Here is an 11,610-nt window from a genome sequence, read left to right as displayed (position 1 = left end):
TCTATGAATAAAAATTGTAATTCGTATTTTTTTTTTTTTTTAATCTATGCAAGCTTAGACTTTTGCTAAAGTGTGTTGGCTTTTTTTGGAAGTATGTTTTGTAAATATATATGTAAAGTATCTTTTAATTCTCTGTTACCAAATATCAAATAGGATTTTGTTTTTCCAGATTAGAAATAAAAACATGTATATAAATTCCAGGGAACCAGAATAGAACTTTATAGATTAAGTGTAATGTTTTATGTTGCTAATTTAATATGATAGAAAATGTTAAATATCTTTTAAAAGTTACAAAACTGTAGTTTTAAAAAGAAAAATGTCTTACTTACAAGATGAATATAAGAAAGAAGCTATGATGGGTTGTACCTCATATGTGTACCTTTATATCCTGGAAAGACTCAACTCTAGTTGTAGGAAAGTAATAATCTTAGGTTGGTACTCAAGGCCATACTGTTTTGTCACGTGATATATTGTACTGTTTTAATAAGAAGTTCCACTAGTTGCCTCTGTGCCATAGTATCATCATAATCTAATTCAACTTGAACTTGAAAGCCTTTTTTGCAAGATCTGTCTTTCCCTTGCTGTGTCTTATGTAAAGGAGCTAAAGAGTGGCTAAGCATATGGGATAGCTATTCTTAAAGTAATAAATATGCCTTTGTGAAACTGGCTGTCTGGCTCGGCCACCAGCCCTGGAATTGTAATGCAGGATCAGGCTGCCGTTGTGCTCTGCCCTGAGTGTTTAGGAGTTTAGTATAAACAGTGATTTTACCTAGAAATAAGACCTAATCCAGAATCAAATCAGCTTCTCCATGAGACAGTATTCTAGCACAGTCTTCCTCTAAAACCTGAATTTCAAAAATGTTTGAAACCTTTGTGAAAATTTGCAACATCTTAACTTCTATATTTTAGTACATTTTCCTTACCGTATTCTAAAACCTTGAAAACTTAGTTTAAGCACTGCACTGAACATACATATTATTTTGTTTTTATCTTCTTTTCTATACTTTTCCCTACCCTGCCTCTCATTCCCTCATAAGCAGGGGCAAAGGCTCTTTTGTATTTTCTTTCTTGTGAAAAATTTAATTGTGATTTTTATTCTTCTGTTGTCCTTTCTGTTACATTTGTGTTTATTTGCTTCATTTGAAGTTCCAGTAGGATGGATAACCTCATAAAATAGAAAATGAAAAAGTTACAGGTTCTGTGAAGACTTTTAAAATTTGAGATATTCCACTTATTTTTAATTAACAATAATTAATAAGTGACCTTGGTTTGCTGTGTTCCCAAAAAAAGGAATATGGAAAGGGGAAAAAACATAATTATATGGCCAGGTTACGTAACCAGATGTCATGCCGTTTTTAGTTTTCGAGTGACTTAAAAACGAGTAGATCAGTAAGCACCTCATCAAAATGCTTTCTGGGAAAAGAAGAGGAACGACAGTCCGGCCAGGTCTGGTTTCAAACTGCAGGAGCAGCCCCTGGCTGGCTGGCCGGGATGACCTGCAGAATTTAGCAAAGCCGGTGAGAAAGGATACAGTTGGTGTCTTTGGCTGGCTTTTCACAAGTGCTGTGGATGTTTTCATAAATAAAACCTGTGACTATATACATACACATTTGAAGTATTTCCCCTTTTATTTTTGAAAATCAAAAGCTCTGATTGGCGGTGTATTAGGTGAAAATTAGATTGAAGATAGAGTTGTTTAGTTATAGACTCAATATAAAAGAAAAATATTACAAAGCATTTTAAGAACTGAAGTTGAAATCACTAATAATGAACATAATAAATAGATTGATAGACAATTTCCTGCCCGTTAACAAAGAATGGCTAAACCAAGATAGCTAAAGTATATATAGCATTTGAATTTCAAAGAAAACGTAACAGTTTTGTTAAATATATTCTTGAATGCTTGGCAAAGCACAAAAATTTATATTGATTACCTATCTTGATTTTTTTAAAAATCTCAATATAATTCCACTGAAGATTCATAATTTCTTAAATTGATCCTCTACAGAACACTTTCTCTTCAAAACAAATAAAGGGTGGAAAAAAACCACACCAATGCGTGCTGTTACTTGCATATGAAATGTTACACAAGACACAATGCAAGTAGTGTCTTTGTAGGGAATTGTCCTGAAGTCTGAATGTCATTTATATCAAATCTTTCCTTATAACTTTCCCTGCCAGTTTTAATCAAGAGTAGATTTCAGAACCAGGATTGTTAAACATTCTCCTGAGTCTCTGATAATATAGTATAGTTTTACTATGTTTTTAATACTTTAAAAAAAATTACTGATTTTAGATAAGAAGGAAGTGGGAGGGAGGGAGAAACAACAATGATGAGAAAGAATCATTGATTGGCTGCCTCCTGCAAACCCCACATTGGAAATCGAACCGTGACCTCCTGGTTCATAGGTTGATGCTCAACCTTTGAGCAATGCCAGCCGGGCTAGTTTTATTATTTCTTACAACAGTTAGTCTTCCACTCTGTTACAAGGAAATGCAGTGTCATATGCCCTCATATCGAACTTGGGACAGTTTGTTATGTGCCAAGAGGAAAATAAATAAAAAGGGTCCTTGTTTTTGACTCAGGATTCTCTTTTCTTCAGATTAATCATGTTTTTTGTATTAATTTTCAAGTTAGGTTGCTCATGTTTTTTTAGTGTCTTCCACAACTTAACAATATTAGTAATGTAATGGATTATTACTTAGTGGTTTGAGACTCTTTACTGTAGGTTTTCTATCATATCTAAATTCTATTGATAAAATGCTTCACCAAGTTTTAAAAGTCAACTGGAGAAATACACAAGAGGGCAACTCATTTTGTGGGTGAAAACCCAAGCTTCTGAGACAGTTGGTGATCTCTGTTTTAGCATAGAGCAGAACATAGGGAATTGCCCTGATGTCTGAATGTCATTTATTACGACTAGTCATCTGAAAGTCAGCATTGGGTATAGCCTGTATGCCATAACCTGAGGTAGTGATAATCCTGAGAAATACAAATACAGGAAACCGGATCGCTATTAAGTTACCATGAATGCCTTACAAAGAAAATTTTATAAGCTTGGCTTGAGAAGTCCAATGTAATTGCTTAGAGATTGGGATAAATAATCTAATGGCCTGACTCCTAATGTTTTACTAATAGCTACTTCTAAATAAATATGGTCCCAGGATTTCATATTGTCCTTTCTATTCATCTTTTTAATGGATGAGAACATGCTTATTTTTCTCAGCTATTGAATTGTTTTTCACATTGTTTTATAATGCTAATATGAAATTCACAAGAGTAAGGTACTTTGCATTACACTGTAGTTCACAATTCATAAAATAAGATGCAAAATGTTGTAACCTGTTAAACTGTAATTAGGATTTATCACTAAAATCCTAGCCAGCACCCTCTCCTAATGTAGACCATATGTGCAATTGTCCACACTGTGTTCTGATTCTTTTTTACACAAGACCCAGTGCAAGTAGTGTCTTCGTAGGCAAAAAACCACAAGCTTGTGTTTAGACAACTTATGTATCTGAATGATAAAACCGCAACTGGCCTCTATGCATACACACCTGAAGGCCAAGGTGATCGCATCCCTAGTTCAGTCTGTCAAAGCTACTCTCTGAGAAGGTGCAACGTGAGGAACCAGACAGCATTTTTTTACCTGGTATCCTGCTCAGAGTGACAAAGAGCCCTGAGGCTTCTATCTTCATTTACCTATTGTGGGTGGAGATTGAAGGCTGTTTTTATAAATTAACTTCGTGACACGAAAGACAAAACATAGCATTGGTCAACACGTATCGGTATGAAGACTACTAAATGTTCTTAGACTGCATCAACGTTTATAAGGTTTTGAGGCCAGTAGGTCTCTAGACCAAACTACCTTGGTTGTCCCCCACCACAAAGCTTTTACACTCCAAGAGCTGCTCTTGATGTTTTCTTTTTTGGAGTTGTTTTGGCGCCAATTCCTCTTGGTGATGACTCATAAAGCAAATGTTGTTTTTCACATAGTTCCTGAAAGAGAAAGAGGCACTAATGGAAAATGTCGTTCTTAGTTTACAGTACTTTGGAAAAAAGCACAAGCTATTCTTTTTTAAATCTCCCTGGGCTTTAATGTTTTAACTATAAAAGAAAAAAAAAAAAAAGAAGAAGAATTTTTATTGTAGAGCCTTGATGTATCATAGAATTGAGTATACCACAGAGCGTTGGTGTGGCGTCTTCTCAGGCATGAGGCATTCCTATATTATGTGCAGAGAAGGACTCCAAGGAGAGAGTTGCATAGGACTAATGGAGTTACATTCCCAGATCCTCTCATTCGTTCCATTTTTTAAACTCAGCCAATATGCCTTTAAATATATATCTACATAATCCTATTTTTCATTGTTTCCTCACTCCTGCATGAAATTCTTTTCTACAGGATTATCCCACTCATGTAATATTTTACATTTATTAAAAAAGAGAAATGTACCTTTGAACCTCTCTCCCCTTTTAAATAGCTTTTTCTGGAATTTAACCAGTTTATCAAGTGACTGCAATGTGCCTGGTGCTAAGGTAGGGGCTTTGTATAGAGAAGAAAAAGACTCCTGTTTTTAAGAAGCTACAATTTAGTAGAGGAAATAGCACCTAAGCATGTAATTTCAAGTACTGAACATGCCAATGAGGAAAAGGGGAAAGGAATGACTTTTTTTTGGAGGGAGGAGTGGCATATGCTTCTGGCATCTCTAAAAGAGGTAACATTTGATCAGAAACTGGAATGAAGTTAAGGAGGGAAGCAAGAATTGCAAGTAAAGTACCTTCAGAAAGGCCAGTATGGCTGGAGCATTGATGAGTACATGAAAGACTTTTTTTTTTTTTTTTTTTTTTTTTTTAAGATGAGGGGAAAGATACCATACCAGGTTTTTTATGCTAAGGAAGAGGTAAAATATAGATGATGTAGAGGTGAGCAGGGAGAACTGTTGGTGAATGTCCTGGAGAAGAGAAAGAGCGAAGTGTTTTGACCTTACATAGGAATGAGAGAGCTGAGAGAGCTGGGAGGGATGGTGGTGTATTGGATGTAAATGGGAGGTTATAGAAGTTCCCTTCTAAGTGTGTCTTTTTCTTAATGAAGTCAGGAGCAAGGCCCTCCATGGGAGTAAGGAGGGCAGAGGAGGTGGGGAGGTTTCCCGAGAGGTGTTACTGAGCAGCCACCTAGGGGAGAGGCCAGTGATGGACTGGGGATGTGTGTAATGGCCAGGCAGCATCCAAGGCCACCCGAAGTCCGTGTTCATGGTTTTAAATGAGACCCGGCTTGTGTGCTTTCTCAGCCAAGTACATCTATGCGACTGCAGAGGAGCATGTGGTAAGCCTTAAAATGTAAATTAGATCATGTCATTCCTCTGCCTAAAATATTTTAGTAGCTTCCCCTTACCCTTAGAATGAATCCAAACTCACTCAGATTATAAATCCCTATATACCAGTACCTATCGAATTTCTAAACTGGATCTCAAAGGTTGCAGCCTCCTGGATTTCTTTCAATTCCTGGAACAGTTCAAGTGTTTCTGCTTTATCATTTGCCCTAACTGTTCTGTTGGCTCTTGATTATCACCTAGATTTTATTTTAAATGTTAACTCTCAGAATAATTTCTCAGCTCAATCAAAAGTAGCCACCAATCACTATTTTTTGCTCACTGATTAACTATAGCACCTAGAAAGAGGCCTGACATACAATAGATGTTCAATAAATATTTATTGAATAAATGAATTTGGGATGAATAAAGGAAGAAATGGCCACGTAAAATTTATTAAAAGTGAAAAAGAGCCTGGCCAGTGTGGCCCAGTGGTTGAGCATAGACCTATGAACCAGGAGGTCACAGTTTGATTCCAGGTCAGGGCACATGCCTAGATTGTGGGCTTGATCCCTAGTAGGGGGCATGCAGGAGGCAGCCAATCAATTCACTCTCATCATTGATGTTTCTATGTCTCCCTCTCCCTTTTGCTCTGAAATCAATTTTTTTAAAAGTGTCTTTTAAGTGAAAAATAGGCCTCAGAACCAAAATATTTACAAAACAAGTACTTGGGGTTCTCTATATGTTTCCACTTAAGTTGGAGGAAAAAAATCACAGCTGAAATAGCACATGTGGCCAATGTTCCATTTTCAGTTTTTAACTTGCAAGGCAGAAGTTCAAACTAGAATCCTTTCAGATTACATTTTTGCTGAAATCTTTCCCAACCTCTCAGCTGAGTCACTTTATTTTATAAGAAACTTAACAACTTTGGAAGAGTATCTGTTTTCTCAGGCTGGTAGGAATAGAAGTAAAAGAACCCAACTCCAAACACCAGAGAGGAAAAATGTCAGGCAATGTGTAGGATCAGAAAGTTTCCTTTCTCACTCCTTAGCAAATCATCAGTACTGTCGCTTTCCCTGGTGACAAAAGTTAATTCATTGTTTCCTTAATTCCTCAATTCACAGACCCCCTTAACTCAGCAGTGTCCTTCCTCCGTCTTCAGGTTAACTTCTGCTTCCCAGGCCTCGCAAGGTCCCTGGGCTCTCTGCAGCCCCACATTTACTTCGCTGGTTCCATGGCTTTTCAGTACCGTTACGTCTTTTATTTTTATTTCTGTTTCTGGCATTTCCCTCTGGGGAACCTTGCTACATGCATATTTCACACATACTTTGATCAATCTACACACTCCAAGCTGCTTATCTTTTTATTTTCTAAGCCTTTGCCAACCTGCTGCGGCAAGCTGAGACAAGCCCCGGCCCCTAGCGTTGCATAAATAGGAATTCCCGGTTTCTGCCAGCAGCCTTGTTTCTTAGAGCCTGCCGTCAGTATGGGGCTTCGCCACACGGATACACCCCAGCAGAGACTCCTGCTGCTATAAATGAGTTTAACATGCAGGATTGCTTTTTTTACCACCTCATCTTTCATACTTCTCTGCACCAGAGCCCTTAGGTGGTTTTGTTCTTCAATACCAACCTCCCAGTGCTTGTGTGGTCTGCCTAGGGGTCGACAGTACCTTGGCTTTCGGTTCTATCCTACTTTGCAATTTTTTACCTTTCTTGGAGAGGGTCTGGCGTTAAGTGTAAGTTACTGCATGACTCAAAAAGTAACAGGAATATGATTCTTTTTAAAACGTGTCCTGATTCAGTCTTACTAATTTAGACAGATTCCTTCCCCACACCAGATGCTGACAATAGTTTTGTTCCGTTTTGGATCCCATGTTCTTAGGAAATGTCTTATCCTGGAGATCTGCTAGAAGGAAAGATGGGCCTCTCTTAAGTTCTGCCTTCACATTTCCATTGGGTCTGCAGTTTGATTCATTCCGAGCCCCCTGTGAAAAGTAGATCTAAAAGTTTCTTAACCTTAGCTCATCTGGGACACTTGGCCTTCAAGTTGCACTTTATAAGAAAGAGGGCAAAAAAAAAAAGGAATGATAATAGGGTAGCTTCCTTGGATGAATTCATTACCACCTTCTCCCTGGCTCAGTTTTTTAGTTATTACTGCTCATAAGAATTTTAATGAACCTTTATATTTTAAGGGATTTTGCTCCCCCAGCTCGTACATGGGTAGCTCAAAAGTGCATACACACAAGATGGGTTTCCATAACACCAATGAAACACACCCATGACCCTCACCCGCACAACCCTTCCAAGATGCATGTTGTCATGAATAATTTTGCATTTATAATTTGTGATATTTTTCTTAAACTGGACCCTCAAAAGTTTATTAAGCTCCACAAAATGTGGATCTGCCCCTACTTGTGGACCGATGTGTTGAGTACCAAGTCTATTTCTCCAACGTGGATACTTCTCCTCAACTCCCGCTCCCAGTAAACACTGACCCTCTTTCCCTTTCACTTGCATGTCCCATAGGCACCTCAGACCCTGTGCAAACTGCTGAGGGTTGTCCCTGACCAGCCAGCCACCAGAGCCCTGCCTCCCACACCCGCCTTCCTCCTGCTCTGGGTCTGACTTCAGTGAATGTCCCAGTGTTTACCGGGTTAGTTCTCTACGCTCGAGAGATCCCTGTTCCCTAAACTGCCTTTTCCAGTCTAGCTCCAAGCTGTGTAGGTTCTATCCCTGCACCAAGACCAGCCTCAGTTTCCTATCTGATTCCTCCCACACACTCCTCAAAGGTCTCCCTCATTTGGCATCTCCCCTTTCCATTTCCCAGATTTTGCCAGTGTGCTTCTTCAAAAATCCAGTTACCCTCTTCCCCTGTCCCACTGCTTTTATGATGCCCCGCTACTTTCAGAATAAAATCCAAATTCTTGATCAAGATGAATCAAGACCCTTCCTGACTCCTCTGTGCCCTGTGCTCTGGGCTCACCTCTCAATCCCCAGCTCAGAACCTGCCCTCTTCATTCCCCACGGGTAAGTGGACTGGCCTCTATGTGTTCCCTCTCCTCTGACCTCCACACAACCCCTTTGCCCAGATAACTCTATCAAGACCTTGCTCTGGAATTACCTCTTTCAGGAAGCGTTTATAGATAAAATCCTCCAATGTACTTTGCTTTGTGTCTTCCAACACAGTGTGTTAAATGGTCTGTTTTCTTAAAAAGCCTCTTAAAGAAGCCTTGGATTCTTTGTCTCCTGTATCTTCAGCTCTTTCCTGGCCCAGAGCCGGCCCATAGGAGATGGCCCACAGAGAGCTGAATAAGTAATATTTGGAATGGTGGAGAGGGAGTGCCTTGGGATAGCCAGTGTGTCCCGCTCATCTGAACACAGACCTCTTCCTCCTCCTGTTGCACAGACGACAGAGTAAGTCACAGCCTGTGACCCACAGAGCAGTTGCCTTCCTGACTATTGCACTTCTCTTTGTAAATGAGTGAGCATCGTTTTCATTTTCTTTTTTGAAAGCAGGCCTTGCCCTAGCTGGTTTGGCTCAGTGGATAGAGCGTTGGCCTGCAGACTGAAGGGTCTCAGGTTCTATTCCAGTCAATGGTACATGCCCAGGTTTCAGGTTCGATCCCCATTGGGGGATGTGCAAGAGGCAGCTAGCTGGTCAATGATTGTCATCATTGATGTATCTCTTCCTTTCTCTTCCTCTCTGACATCAATAAACATATATTTTAAAAAAATAATAAAAACAGGTCCTTATATTTATCAAAAATTAGCCGTATAGTTTGATGTTTAACTTATGGCTTTAATTAAGAAAAAAGTTTTTATGCTTTTTACTAAAGTGATATGTTTCTAAAATGTGAACCACTTAAAAGTATATAAAGTAAAAAGTAAAACATTTCCCACCATCTGCTGACCACCCTAATAAACCAGGATTAACAGTTTGGTCTATATAAATACACATGCCTCCTATCTCTGCAGGTTTATTCTTCCTTCAGACAAAAGCTGGAGAGTGACTAGGCCCACAATTTCAATAGCAATCACATATTTCTCTCTAGTGGATTGAAAGTATCTTTAGAAGAAAGCCTCAAACTATAAATACATTGTTTCTCCCATTTTATTAAAACCCAAGAACAAGTACCTCTACATTTTCAAGTATAAGTTTTAACTCCTGGGAAGAATAACCAGTTCCCCTTCATTCCTGGCCCGACACACCACCCCTTCCCCAGGCCTGTTTCAGCTGTTAGAACCATGAGTTCTGCTACTTAAAGAAATGGAATTTCTTATGGCCCGCTTCTGACTTACATTGCTAACGTGATGCCTGCATTTGGAATGTATTTAACCAGTTTTCTAAATGCAAATTACCTAAGAAACTCCTAACCTTTCTTAAACTTACGTTGTGCCCTATTTGGGATAATTTGTAGACATTTATGCCTGAATTTTCCTGATAATCTTAGCTTAAAGAGATCATCAGGTAGGATAGAGATGAAAGAACTGAAGCCCGTGCTTCTAATGCAAGGTGAGCCTGATGTTCTAGGATCTACCTTCAACCCCAAACAAAAAACCTGCATCAGGGGAAGGTGGGGGAGATGGGAGGGTCCTTTGATCAGGGCGGAAAGATCTTTGAACAGTTCGCTTGTTAGAAAGCATCGATGACTCTAATTCCTTAGCCGAGTCACCCAAACTAGATACGCGTCAGAGAAACTGGAATTATGCTATGAGATACGGTTCCACACCAAAGAGAATATCCTAAAATACTTTCAGATGTTGTTATGATTTGGTTGTATATAAAGGCTGCATTTTTTTTTAAAAAAAAACCAAAAAGTGCTGTTCGGAGAGCAATGCACATCATACTTACGTTTTTGCCAGTTCCATTGATATTTGTTCCAAAGAGCATCCTTTGGTCTCAGGTATAAATGCAACAACAAACCCCAGGGCTGCGAGACTCATGATCGCATATATGAAGCACACCCACGGCAGGCCAATGAGATCTGCAGAGGATGGAAGGAATTGGTTAGAAATGCATTCTGGGTTGCTCTGGTGCCACTTGTTTATGGACAGCAGCTTCTTGGAGCATGTATAAAAGCATGTATTTCCAAACATGTGATAGTATCCTAGGAAATAGCACCACAAATGAAAACTACAGCCAGCCTCGGAAAGCGTCGTGCTTACAAACCACCCCAGCTTCCTCTGGCAGAATAAACAGCAGTCTTGCAACACCCAATGCTATCTTTTTGGTGAGCAAGCCTTTCTCTTTGCTCATTGCAAAAAGAGAACTGGAAACAACACAGAAACGTATGAAGCCGAAGGTAAAATATCTCCTCTCTCTCCTCAGGCTCCACAATTCCTTGGAGAACCACTGAGGCAGCAGTTTGCTTTCTATTAATGGACATCTTAAAAGTCACATTGATACAGATGGCTTTTCTGGGAACAAACTCACCGTCCTATACTCTGAATAAATCATTTACCTGTTGGCAATATTTTATCTCTTAGTAGCTTGTGTATTTGCAATGCTTCTTCCTGGATTTACGGGTGGTGGTGGGGGGGTGTTACATGATGGTGGTTCTAACGAAAGGCATTTGCTTGCTCAGATTCAGCAGCAAGAAGCCTTGTTTTCCCTCAAACCACTTCTACCGGAAGGTACGGTTCCTCTGCAGTGACTGACCAAGACCAAGGTACATTAACCATGAGCTGGCTAGCTGGTGAGAGATGGCCTCCTAGGCACTTGAGCCTGCTTGCATCGGGCCAGCCCTGGCTCTGCAGTAGGAAGTCCAGAGTGGCAGGGGGCAGCGAGGAGGCAGCTGGCTCTTCAGACCAACCACGGGCTGGAACCGTGCAAACAGCCCTCAGCAGCTGCAGCCACAAATCATGGCTGGTCAGCCAGGAAAGCTGGCCGGACAGTTATGTATGAGGCAGTTCTGTGAGTGCGGTGGAAGGAGCTAGTGTGTAGTCAGCCAGCTGTGCAGAGAGGAGAGGCAGGAAGCAGACACAGCACTGCTGTCCTGGCGTTTTATTTAAACCGATTTGTCTGTGCTCTTCTTGCTGTCGGCATAGGGTTTGACCCAAGTGAGTGCTTAATAAAGTGCTTGTGCAATTGGTCCTTTTTCCCCTTCTGGGGCATAAAACCAGAGTATAGAGTAAAAAGTGCCAAAAGGTTGTCTCATCAGACGTGTCCCCTGTTCTGTCTTAGCGCTCTCCGAACAGGAGGCTCACCACTTTCCAAAGATTTTCTGGGCATGGTGAGCCGCCCCTATCTGTTGCAAAGGCCTTCCTTTTCAGTTTCTACATGCAAGTCTGCCCTTTA

At 40.1% G+C, this 11,610-nt stretch overlaps 1 protein-coding gene across 1 annotated transcript in view; it reads right to left on the bottom strand.

The window, feature by feature from the left end:
* Window positions 1-1,609: 1,609 nt before the first annotated feature.
* SLC2A12 (solute carrier family 2 member 12) overlaps window positions 1,610-11,610 on the bottom strand; it is a 46,979-nt gene continuing 36,978 nt past the window's right edge. The window contains 3 exon segments of the mRNA XM_084890839.1: window positions 1,610-3,894; window positions 3,897-4,000; window positions 10,165-10,297. Coding sequence (XP_084746965.1) covers window positions 3,866-3,894; window positions 3,897-4,000; window positions 10,165-10,297 — 266 coding nt within the window. The 3' untranslated portion in view covers window positions 1,610-3,865.

Source organism: Pipistrellus hanaki (genome assembly GCF_964339955.1).
Source record: "Pipistrellus hanaki genome assembly, chromosome: 7".
Lineage (NCBI taxonomy): Eukaryota > Metazoa > Chordata > Mammalia > Chiroptera > Vespertilionidae > Pipistrellus > Pipistrellus hanaki.
This window is presented reverse-complemented; position numbering and strand designations above follow the sequence as displayed.